General features: G+C 39.8%; 1 protein-coding gene across 2 annotated transcripts in view; it reads right to left on the reverse strand.

Annotated features, from left to right (window-relative positions):
* Nucleotides 1-2,778: 2,778 nt before the first annotated feature.
* The window catches only part of GBP6 (guanylate binding protein family, member 6), a 22,236-nt gene continuing 12,088 nt past the window's right edge, over nt 2,779-12,926 (reverse strand). The window contains exons 4-11 of one of the 2 annotated variants that reach the window (XM_011956050.1): nt 11,942-12,051; nt 11,541-11,737; nt 9,251-9,496; nt 7,909-8,189; nt 6,981-7,193; nt 5,960-6,062; nt 5,425-5,618; nt 2,779-4,463 (exon numbers count right to left, since the gene is read on the reverse strand). In XM_011956050.1, the coding sequence (XP_011811440.1) occupies nt 4,224-4,463; nt 5,425-5,618; nt 5,960-6,062; nt 6,981-7,193; nt 7,909-8,189; nt 9,251-9,496; nt 11,541-11,737; nt 11,942-12,051 (1,584 nt within the window). In that variant the 3' untranslated portion in view covers nt 2,779-4,223. The remainder of the gene's footprint in view (nt 4,464-5,424; nt 5,619-5,959; nt 6,063-6,980; nt 7,194-7,908; nt 8,190-9,250; nt 9,497-11,540; nt 11,738-11,941; nt 12,052-12,926) is intronic. The other variant, XM_011956049.1, reaches the window with a different exon arrangement.

Here is a 12,926-nt window from a genome sequence, read left to right on the forward strand (position 1 = left end):
ATGATGCCTCCAGCTTTGTTCTTTTGGCTTAGGATTGTCTTGGCAATGTGGGCTCTTTTTTGGTTCCATATGAACTTTAAAGTAGTTTTTTCCAATTTTGTGAAGAAAGTCATTGATAGCTTGATGGGATGGCACTGAATCTGTAAATTACCTTGGGCAGTATGGCCATTTTCACGATATTGATTCTTCCTATGCATGAGCATGGAATGTTCTTCCATTTGTTTGTGTCCTCTTTTATTTCCTTGAGCAGTGGTTATAGTTCCCCTTGACGAGGTGCTTCACATCCCTTGTAAGTTGGATTCCTAGGTATTTTATTCTCTTTGAAGCAATTGTGAAGGGGAGTTCACTCATGATTTATTGGTGTATAAGAATGCTTGTGATTTTTGCACATTGATTTTTGTATCCTGAGACTTTGCTGAAGTTGTTTATCAGCTTATGGAGACTTTGGGCTGAGACGTTGGGGTTTTCTAAGTATACAATCATGTTATCTGCAAACAGAGACAATTTGTCTTCCTCTTTTCCTAATTTAATACCATTTATTTCTTTCTCTTGCCTGATTGCCCTGGCCAGAACTTCCAACACTATGTTGAATAGGAGTGGTGAGAGAGGGCATCCCTGTCTTGTGTCAGATTTCAAAGGGAATTTTTCCAGTTTTTTCCCAATCAGTATGATATTGGCTGTGGGTTCCAATCAATAGAAAAAGAGAGAATCCTCCCTAACTCATTTTATGAGGCCAGCATCATCCTGATACCAAAGCTTGGCAGAGACACCACAAAAAAAGAGAATTTTAGACCAATATCCCTGATGAACATTGATGCGAATATCCTCTATAAAATACTGGCAAAGTGAATCCAGCAGCACATCATGAAGCTTATCCACCATGATCAAGTGGGCTTCATACCTGTGATGCAAGGCTGGTTCAATATACACAAATCAATAAATGTAATCCAGTATAAACAGAACCGAAGACAAAAACCACCTGATTATCTCAATAGATGCAGAAAAGGCCTTTGACAAAATTCAAGAGCCCTTCATGCTAAAAACTCTCAATAAATTAGGTACTGATGGGATGTATCTCTGAGTTCCATGTCTTCTAAAGAGTCATTGATCCTGAGGATGGCCTTGGGGTCTCTTGATCCCACTTTGCTGTCAAAATGGGATTCACTAGAATGTCTCTGAATCATTGAAACATGTCAAAAGCATGCTCAGAAAAGGAAGGATGAGTGGTGCTTATAAGGTGGTCTTATTGTGCCCCGACTGAATAGTGTCTTAGTCTTCTTGAACTATAGTCCTTAGATAACATTGAATGAGATTCTTATTACAAGCATCAAAGCTATCCAAAATAGATTTATCCAGTTTTGAAAGTATCAGATTTAAACTGATATGAAATACCGGATATTGAAAGCTCTAAAATTGTCTTCATTTCTTTACAGATCGGGATGAATCACTCTATAAAGCACAGAGAAAAATTCTTTCTTTGATACAGTTTTTATAGAGACTGTGATACATGAAGTTACAGATTTGTGTGAGGTCATAGATTTGTCTGAGTCACTGCATAAAGCACAGAAAACAAAATTCCATCTTTGGCCCAGTTTCACAGAGACTATAATATATGAGGTCTAGAGAATGACACTGTACCAGGAAAATTTCTTTTCTTCTCATAGCTTTTATTTTATTTTATTTTTATTTTATTTTATTTTATTTTTTGAGACAGAGTCTCGCTCTGTCACCCAGGCTCTGTTGCCCAGGCTGGAGTGCAACGGCACAATCTCAGCTCACAGCAACCTCTGCCTCCCAGGTTCAAATGATTCTCCTGCCTCAGCCTCCTATATAGCTGGGATTATAGGCATGTGCCACCACACTTGGTTAATTTTTGTATTTTTAGTAGAGACAGGGTTTCACCATGTTGGCCAGGCTGGTCTCAAACTCCTGACCTCAAGAGATCTACCTGCCTCAGCCTCCCAAGTTGCTGAGATTATAGGGGTGAGCCACTGCACCTGGCCTCGTAGCTTTTAAATCACCTCAGAGACCTTAACTTGGCGTCGAGAATTCAAACAACTTATTACCACTGATCTCTGGGAAGTTCATGAGATTTTGTCAATTGAAAATAATCATTCATGCATCATCCTATTGTTTTTATAAAAGAAGCTTATTGAGCACATGCTATGCCTGAACATACTCCCAAGGGGATGGACAGAAAAATAAACAAGGTATCTGTCTTAAAACAAACCTTACCTTTTAATTTGAAACAAATACTATATTGCAATAAGTTCATGTGGGCCAAGACTATATTTATAACCTGGAGGCCCTAACTTCCTATTTTAACAGCTATTTTATGATGACTTTCCATGATCTGGGTACCATGGGCAACTTGGATCCGGATTCCAAGGGTCCTTGAAATATTTGAGTGTTTGTATTTCCCTAGTATATGGGTATCCAGTAAATGGCTCCAGAGGTTTCCTAGGGGGAGAACTTGGGAAATCATCATCATTTATTTGAGTCCTTGAGTTGCAGTGTCCTTTTCCTGGGGTACTGCCCTCCACTCCAGCTGAGTTCAGGGTCTGAAATTAGCTCAGATCAAGGCTATGGATGGATGTGACACTTCATCGGGGCTACCTCTCAACCTCCTGGTAGACAGCATTTATTTCACTTGATTGTTTTCTCTCCTTCCCATTTAACCCTATGGCTGGTCCACTGCATTGGCCATCTACAGAATTATGTCAGTCATTCAGGCCTAGCTGTCTGCCATTCATTACTATAACTGAATCTTCTTAGATTCTAACAATGAAGGGTCTACACCAGGCCTCTATGTGTCTGGGTCTATCATCCCCCATCAGGGGGTTCAGTTCTGGAAAGGCACATTGTCCTTTCTATCTGAGCCTACTGCAAAGAGACCACTACTGACAAGGTTGGCAGGATCCCTGTTATCAGTGCTTAATCTTAATGTTTGGTAATTTATGCTTCTAACACCTTAAAACTTGAATTCAGAGAAAGGAAGTAGAGGCTACCATAGCTGAGATGTCAAAGGCCACAGAAAAGTGTATGCCTTAGTCTCAAAACAAATAGGAGCAATTGGAAAACCAGGCCAAAATGAAAACAAGAATAGGATTCCATTTTTTTTTTGCATTCTAGTACTCAGATCTTAGTCTTAGACCCCTCATTGGGCTGGCTGATATAATTCCTAGAAGCAACAAGCAATTTCATCATCTGATAGCCAATTTCACTATTTTTTTATTGTTATCATTATTAGCATTGTCTTTTACATTTTCTTATCTATTTCTGAAGAGGTAAAATAAGATTTCTTTACAAAATTCAAGAGTTTAAAGTGAACGGTATGTGTTCCTTCAACCTCTACATTCACCTGGTTCTTCCCAGAAAGAGCTAATAATAATAGATTTTCATTAATCTTTCCAGAGACATATTTGCATGCTTGCATATAATAATTGCATTTTTTCCTTGGTGATAAGATAACCTACATTGCTTTACAACTTGTTTTTTTTTTTTTGTTTTTTCATTTTACAATGTCTCTTCAAGACCATTCTTTACTGGTATAAAGAGAGCTTCACTGTCAATTTGTTTACTGGCTATATAGTATTCCAGTACATGCACATACTAAAATTTACCTTACCAATCTTATGTGAAGGACATTCAAGTACATTTCAATATTTTGCCATTAAAAGCAGTGCCACAGTGGACTTCTTGTATGTAAATGATTTTTCGAAATTATATTTCCTAAAAGTGAACATAGTTTTTCAAAGTGTGTATGGATCTGTTCTATCTTATGTGGGCCAGGCACTGATATCCTCTAACAAGCACTTTTTATGTTTAAAACTTTGCTAAATGTGGGCCGGGTGTGGTGGCTCATGCTTGTAATCCCAGCACTTTGGGAGGCCGAGGCGGGTGGATCATTTGAGGTCAAGAGTTCGAGACCAGCCTGGCCAACATGGTGAAACCCTATCTCTACTAAAAATACAAAAATTAGCTGGGTGTGGTGGTGTGCACCTATAATCCCAGCTACTAGGGAGGCTGAAGCAGGAGAATCTCTTGAACCCAGGAGGCAGAGGTTGCAGTGAGCCGAGATTGCACCACTGCACTCCAGCCTTACTCCAGAGTAAGACTCTGTCTAAAAAAAAAAAACAAAAAACTTTCCTGAATGAAAATGAAAAACATACAGATCAAGATCAAAAATAGTACAAAGCATATATGTACGATCTATAATACCCTTAAAAGAGGAGCTTATGTTTTTTAAAGAGTGAGCTCACACCTTTGACAACCTGACCAATTAATTTAGCAGGAGCAGACAATATTGAAGTTAGCTCATCGCCAAGTTTGTCCAAGGTTCGTGCAATCCAGGGAGTATCATCATTTTTTGTAGTATCAATCATATGTTTTAGTTGATTTATCTCTGTATTCATCTCCTCAGATTTCTTCTTAAATCCTTCATCAAGCAAATCTTTTTGGACCTAAAGAAAATGTAGGAAGGAAAGTAAATTTTTAAAAATCCCTATTCTCTTAAGACTTACATTTTGCATTTAAGACCTGTGTGAAACTTTCTTTATTTTACTCCTAAAAGCAATTTATCAAAGGAGACTTTGGACCTAGGCATTGTGAGAAAGCATAGTTTACAACTTTACTAATATTCATCCACATTATGGTTTTGCTATGGTGCTAACCCAGGTATGAGGACAAATTCTACATGTTCCTGCCCAAAAGATGCCAGTTGGGAGGTAGCCATTGGTCTGACTGCATAAATTCTCAGTCCCAATTGGGTAGCATGGTGACCCATATTGTAGGAATAAAAGGAACTTATAAGCTGATGCAGAAATCCCTTATGAGAGAACTTTCAGATGGACAATGCAGGAATTCTCCCTACACTGTGTGCTAATTTGGGCAGGCTACCCACACAGGGTGACAACTGCAGCAAGTTTCCCTTTCCTGTCCTTTTAAGTCTGGACATTTCTGAGAGTTGTATGTCAGCATGGATCTACCTCAGGGTGTTTGGGTGGTAGTAGAGCTCCTGGTAATATGTGCTTGGTGAAGGAAACCAGTTGCCATTCACATCAAATACACTGTGTGGAATATATGTTTAACCTCTTGAGATTACTTTTAAAATCTCCCAAAACAGCAGCTCCAACCATATCTATATTCCCCAAGGACTTGTAAGGATCATAGTCAACCTTACCTCTCCAGAATCTAAGTATAGAGAATATAGAGAGGAATTCCAAGTCTTACTGAAACAATAAACACACACACACACACACACACACACACACACACACACAGAAGGATTCAGGGCTTTTAGTGACTCCCAAGCAGCAAATGGTGATGTGCTTCCTTCCAAGATGCTGCTGTAACCTTCACCAGCCCTTCCTGAGGTACCTGGGCAAGGACCATCTGGCCTGCTGAGGCCAAGGGCAGACTTACCTTCAGCTTGTGCTCCAGCATCATATTCTGCTCTCTCAGCAGGTGTTCTCTCTCCATCTGCAGCTTCTCCTTCAGTTGGGCTATGTTTTCCTTGAGACTCTTCTCTTGAGCCTCCATCTGTTGCTGCTGCTCCTGTAATTTCTGTTTTAAAAGTTCCTGTTCCTTCTCAGCTGCCTCCTTCTTGGCCCGATCCACTGCTCCATGAAGGTATTAGAAAGAGAAGAAAATAATAGGTGAAGATTCATCTCCACTTTTCTGAGCTGAGAGACTAAACCAAATCTGAAAGGCAGGGTGAGAAATCACAGAATTTACCCAGGTCCACACCATTAAGAGCACATTCGAGAATGTGACAGGAAAGGCTCTGCCTGTCTGGCTCATGTACAATCATAGCTCCCCTTGTTATTTTCAGATTTAGCAGAGTGTGTGTTCCACAGAAGAGGAAATTCCTCAGTTTGGGAAGGTTTTCCTGTTAGATCTGTTGGAGGGTATTGTATAAACATATCCCTCCTGCTGTAAGCTAAGCCCTGCCCCATACCTGCTACTGCCTTCTCTCTATCAGTGAGGGCTTTATCCGACTGCAAGATGGATTTCTCTATCACCACCTGTGACTCCAGGAACCTCTGGAAGACCTCTTTTGCCTATGGAAGCAAGAAAAAGCACTTAGATTTCCTTGAAAATCGATGTTGTGTGTATTAGTGTTGCAAAAACAATTCTGGTCTTGTAACTTTTGCTTTATGCCTAAAATTCTAAAGTGGCCCCCTACAAAGTGTGCAGGCTCTTTAGTGTGACCAGAGCCCCACCTCAACTCCTGATTCCTGTCTCCCTCCAGTGCCTCTCCCATGGCTATAATATCTCACTGTACCTGCTTTGGGTTCTGGCCAGGCAGAACTATGTGTACAGGTGTACAAACTCCCAATCTCTGATACTTATATATGGTTGTCTTTCAGTGTGCAATGCTGCCTCTAACCTATGCTCTTGCTTTCTCCTGCCACTTGCTGGCTACAACTTTAGGCAAGTTATGTAATCATCCTTGGGTACTAAGTTCAGATCTGTAAAATTTCCAAAATAAGGGTGCTTCTTAAAGTCATTAGGAAGATGAAATTAAAATGTCTAGGGAAGAGTTGAACAGTACACTGTAGGTAATAACAGCTCATTGTGAGTTAGTTGTATTACCATCACCTAGGTGGTGGTAAGAAACACTAGGTAGGTAGCCCATTTTCCACAGGTCCGTAAATGTCATTACTCTGTATGCAATTGTCTATTTATTTCATACTCTCTCATTTTAATCAGCTTTGAATGCAAAGATTCTACTGTAACCACGCAAATCACCAGCTCCTGGCACATGACGAATTTTCGTTCTGTCTCACCCGGATTTCTGAATACAATATTCTTTGTTTGGGGCTAAAAATTTTTATTCTAAGAAATAAATGATAAATAGTGGACATTGAAAGCTAAGGCATTCTGCTATCCCTCTGCTCTCTTATTACCCACGGCTGGTGCTGAAGACTCCATTCACTCTATCCTATAAACTTCCCCATGTTCCCCTTATTCCTCACCTTTACTCCTTTCCTGGGGACTTGCCAATAGTCCTGTTCAATCTTTTCCTTTGTTTCCATGTAGAGCTTGTGCCCTCCAGGAACAGAGAAACTTCCTGCTGAGATACTTTCCATTAGGCCCTTTGAGAGCTCATTGAGTTTAGCCTGGCAGTATTGAACAGAGGACTCTTCATTCTGCAGCAAGAAATCTCCCTTCTTATTCATTGTGATTTCCTGCAAGGGAAATGTAGAGAGATGTCACCAGAAGAAACATATGAAGGAGATGAAATTCTAAAGAATCTGGTAGAAGAGTCCATCTAACTGTGGTCCTCATGAGAAAAACATTCTAGTGGAGTAGATGTGGAATCAGAAACACAAAATTTCACATATTCACAATGCTAAAAATTCTCTTCAAGGCTATGGAAAAGTTCATTAACCTTCCTGAGCTTCAGGTTCTTCATCTGTGACATGATGGGACTACATTCCATAATCTCTATGGTTTGTTGCAGTGGTAGCATCCTGTGCTCCTGTCCTCAATGGTACAAGGATACAAGAAGGAGCAATGTAAGTTAAACAATGGCCCGGAATGAAGATCTGGTAAGACAATCTTTGTTTCCTGGGAAAGGTAGACTATGCACAGAAAAACTGCACCACTCAGGGATGACTTGTGCGTGTTCAGAGCAGGCCAGGAATCCTTAGAAGTGTTCACTTAAGATCTTACGGGATCTGTATTGATTTTTACTTTAGTTATCTGAAGGTTTTCTCGTTAAGTGCTTAAGGTTTGGGGAGATAAAAGAAGGATATGTAGTCTTTTGAAACTCTATCCCTCATGAGAATCCATAATAATTTATTCCTCAGTGACAGATTAGCATTGGTGTCAATAAAGGCAAGTATATGCTTCATTCTTCAAGGGGAAGGATGATGAACAGTAATGACTAAGGCAAATTACCACGAGCTTCTTCTGGAATTCCTGATTTTCATCCTTGAAGGAGTGCTCCATGAAGACTGCAATGGCTTCCCTCTCACAGGCCGCATGCACGTCCAGCAGCTCCTGGAGCGTGTCTGTGGGGAGCTTCACTCGCTGGGCCATCTGCTGGCTGTAGTAGTCGGCTGCCCTCTGCATGGCAGCTGAGTTTTCACGCTGGGCCAGAGTTATCACTGCATTCTCCAGACAAGGCACCGCTCCACTGTTGATGGCATCTACGTAAGTCACTGCCAGAGTTCCCAGACCTAAATGGACCAGGAGATTTAGGGGCTAAATATGAAATTAAAGCTCAATGGGATCCTAGGCTACATTTCTGAACACACACACACGCATGCACACACACGCACGTGCACACATGCAAACACATACACCCACATCCCTACCTCCTTCTGCTATTATCACTTTTACTTTCATAATGACTGTTCTTTTTTATGGATCCCCAGTCCACAGTGCTAAAAAATTTAAATATCTACTTTATCTAATATACTAGAGGGTATACAGGAAGTACAAATTCTCATTTAAAAATTACAAGAAAAGTAGTTTACACAGATAAAATGATGAGGCAGGGTAAATCATATCGCATTTATTCCTAATTCTGAAGCTACCAATGTATTTTTAGGGAATTATGGGCTAATATTTATTTATTTATAGGCTTTTTTTTTCCTTTTTTTTGAGGCCCAGGCTGGAGTGCAGTGGTATGATATTAGCACACTGCAACCTCTGCCTCCCAGGCTCAAGTGATTCTCCTGCCTCAGCCTCCTAAGTAGCTGGGACCACAGGCATGTACCACCATGCCCAACTAATTTTTGTATTTTTTGTAGAGATGGGGTTTCACCATGTTGTCCAGGCTGGTCTCAAACTCCTGAGCTCAAGTGATCTGCGTGCCTCTGCCTCCCAAAGTACTGGGATTATAGGTGTGAGCCACCACCCCCAGCCTTCTAGAGGTTTTTAAACTTCAACATATCTTTTGTATTCTCTTTGCAAAGAATACTGAACATATAGGACTTACCCTGAGAAAATATTATGTGTCTGTTTTTATATTCAGTTAGTTATTTTATCAGTAGAGGATTTTTTTTTCAGATATGAGGAAGCCACAGATATCAGTGACAGTTTGCAATATTGGAGAGGAATTTGTAAATTGCAATAAGTGTGATAATTATACACATTTCTTCATTGAGTGTGGATACCTGTATACACACTTCCATATAGTTCTTCTATATGGAATCTAACAAAAATTCTGAGAAACACATTATACAATATAATCAACACACATGAGGCACCACAGAAATATAAAAAGGAGACTCACGATTCCCAGTGACTGTGATTCCCTCCCTGAGGGTCTTGCTTCTTGCATGCGTGAAGATGTAAGAACAGAAAATGTTTGTTTGTTCCTGGAATTTGGGATCCAGTTGCTTTTCTGACACCTTCTCGATATTGGCTAGAAGGTCTTTGTCATGTGTTGGTCGGTCAAAGACAAAACACTTCCGTTTTGGAAAGAAAAGCCTGATGCACTCCCTGGGCAAATTGGATGTTTGAGCTTTGGGATTCTTGCCTAAAGGATAAGAAAAATGGAGAATATAGTGAAAACAGTCTTGGTATAAGGGAGCTAAAGGTATTTTTGACACGGTTTATTGTCTTTTTGCCATCTTCTAGGCTTACAGACCTCCTTTAACATAAACGTTCAATACTTCTGTGCACATGAAACTTGCACCAGTGATAAAATGCTGGCAGGAAACTTTTGGAGATATCTGATCCAAGTACAAACAAAACCCATGGCTAGTATCTGTGGATCTGAACGTAGTGCTGAGTATAAAGTAATTGTTACGAGATGTTTACTAAGTGAATGCCTGAATTAATGAAATATCAAATGTAAATTTCTTGTCCACTTCATTCCATGTAGAAACTGAGCTGTGGGACCAAAAAGAAGAGCCAGAAATAAAGTATCCAGGATAAATATTACAAATAGCATTCGGTATAGTAAAAAAGATACCATGATTATTTTAGAAAACCACAAGGATGCTAAAAGAATTTGTATAGTGTTAGCTATTTTTTAGCAAAATCCTCTGAAGACTAAATGTAACAAGAATGTAATCTTGTTTTGTTTTGTTTTTTTGAGATGAGGTCTTGCTCTGTTACCCAGGCTAGAGTGCAGTGGCAAAGTGATCCTTCCACCTTAGCCTCTTTAGTAATTGAGACTACAGGTGTGCACCAAGACACCAGCTGATTTGTTCTAGTTTTTACAGAGACAGGGTCTCACTATATTGCCCAGTCTGGTCTCAAACTCCTGAGTTCAAGTAATCCTTTCACCTCTTCTTTCCAAAATGCTGACACTACAGGTGTGAGTCACCGTGCCCAGCCAAGAATGTAGTTTTAAGATAATCATCACTTCTCTATAAACTCTTAAGAGAAAAAGACGTATTCGATTTGACAGTGTTGCTCTTCTGCCTATGAATTTTTAAGAAATGTTTCAAGAAAGCATAAATAGAAAAATGAAAGCAACAATGAGTACACTGGAATTGATATTTCTCATAAGGTTTTATCAGGTACACACTCAGATAAATGTAACCCATTGAAACAATTATTATGAAATTCTAGCATGGATACATATGTTGGGTTTAAGAGAAAAATCATAACATAGAAAGTAAAATGAATATTCCAACAATTATCAGAAATTTTGAAAAGGCACAAATTGTAAAGACACATGCTTCTTCAAGTGACTTTAGAACACAAAATCATTTTTGTAGATGATATAACTATACAGGTATTGAAAAGTTATATTCCTCCATGCTAAGAATAATATCCATGTAGCATGTTGATGTAGTCTGGATGTGTCCCCTCCAAATCTCATGTTGAAATGTGACCCCCCCATGTTGGAAGTGGGCCAAGTGGGAGGTGTTTGGGTCACAGGGGCAGATTTCTCATGAATACCTTGGTATCATCCTTGTGGTAATGAGTTCACATAGGATCTGGTTGTTAAAAGTCTGGGACCACGCCCCTCTGTTTTTCCCTTTCTCACCATGTGACACACCAGCTGCCCCCTTCACCTTCTGCCATTAGTAAAAGCTTCCTGGGGTCCTGATTAGAAGCAGATGCTGGTGCCATGCTTGTACAGCCTGCAGAACTATGAGCCAAATAAACTTCTTTTCTTTATAAATTACCCAGCTCAGGTATTCCTTTACAGCAATGCAAAGTGGACTAACACACACATATATTTTTATTAGATAGGCTTTTCTTCATAATTTCATGTCTAACAATTATCTGGTCAGTCATTTTCTAAACACAGAAAAGCAGAGGGGAAAACAGGGATCACAAGCATCTTGTTTTTAGAAAGTCTTAGCACCCATTGTAATCTGAATGCTAAAGTACTAATTGTACAAAGAACAAATCTGTCTTGAATAATTTATCTGCACTTTAGACTCTGCTTTTCTTAAGTGAACTAGGCTCCATTCCTAGAGCTCTTCGACATACCCCTCAGTCCCCATTTCTACAGACCTCAATCTAGTCTCAAATACAAATGAAACCCAAGAGATGACGGGCAGTGTTTAGCAGATCACACACCCACTGGACCACCCACAACCCAGGCCACATGCTGATACCTTGAATCAGCTTCAAGGCATTCTCCAGGTACTCATCTTCTGTGATAGGGTCACCATTCAACTTCAGCTCCAGAGTGAAATCCCGTACAGTCCAAATAAAGTCTGGAAAGAAACTCACGAACTCCGTGGAATCTTCTACTCCATCAGGCCTTGGGTAGGACTTTGCCTTAATGAGTTCTGTGAGCTCCGTCACGTAACTGGAACTTAGGTAAGGAAAAGCAACTGTCTGCCCACAATTCACATATTTCTTTTATAAAAATATTATAAACACTCTCTTTTGTCTTGGGTTCCCTGTGCTGCACCAAAGGTAATCAAATTAAAGGAAAGGAGGAAATGACTGGATCTCCATTCCCATAATGTCAATGAACCTTGGTGATTCTGTTCTGTTCCTGGAAGGATACTGCAGCTGCTCCAGGGCCTGGTGGTTGATGGTGCTCATGCTGTTGTAGACGAAGGTGCTGCACAGGAGCACAGCCAGGGCGAAGATCCAGGAGTCATTCTTAGGGTCACCCTAAAAAGCACATTAGAGCAAAGGACTTAGAAGTGTAGTCTTTAGAAATTCACTGAGACATTTATTTTGTCAGTCTTTCATTTATGATTTCAGCTAATGTACTTGCTGTACAAAGAAGATAGACATGAATGTAAACAACAGTTTGACAGTAGAATATGTCTTCTAATCACAATTTCTTTACATATAAAAGGATTCTAATCTTCAAAGCGTTTTTCTTTTCCTCAGTTGGATGAAATAAGATGCATATATGAAAAACTAGTAAAATATCTGGTTCTCAGTTGGATATTCATGATGAGTGTTAACGCTTCTTCAGTCTACACATATTTATTGGCCATGCATCATGTAACAAAACCATACCATAGTATGCATAACTGGGGATTGTAATTATATTCAATTAAATTCAGCAAACACTTATAGAAAACTGAAGAATATTTCTCACTGTTCTTATGTTTAGAAAAACAAATTTAATAAATTTACTCTCAAGATGACTATTTCAAAGTTGTGACAAACATTCATAATGATGAATTCAATAAAAATGACAATATTTATAAAGAGATAACATCTTAGTAATGTACATAAGTAGTGGAACCCATAGCTATAATGTTAAATTAAAAATTACAAGTCTGGCCGGGCGCGGTGGCTCAAGCGTGTAATCCCAGCACTTTGGGAGGCCGAGACGGGTGGATCACGAAGTCAGGAGATCGAGACCATCCTGGCTAATACTGTGAAACCCCGTCTCTAATAGAAAATACAAAAAACTAGCCAGGCGACGAGGCAGGCACCTGTAGTCCCAGCTACTCGGGAGGCTGAGACAGGAGAATGGCGTGAACCCGGGAGGCGGAGCTTGCAGTGAGCTGAGATCCGGCCACTGCACT

This window comes from Colobus angolensis, unplaced genomic scaffold (assembly GCF_000951035.1).
Source record: "Colobus angolensis palliatus isolate OR3802 unplaced genomic scaffold, Cang.pa_1.0 Scaffold41, whole genome shotgun sequence".
Classification (NCBI taxonomy): Eukaryota; Metazoa; Chordata; class Mammalia; order Primates; family Cercopithecidae; genus Colobus; species Colobus angolensis.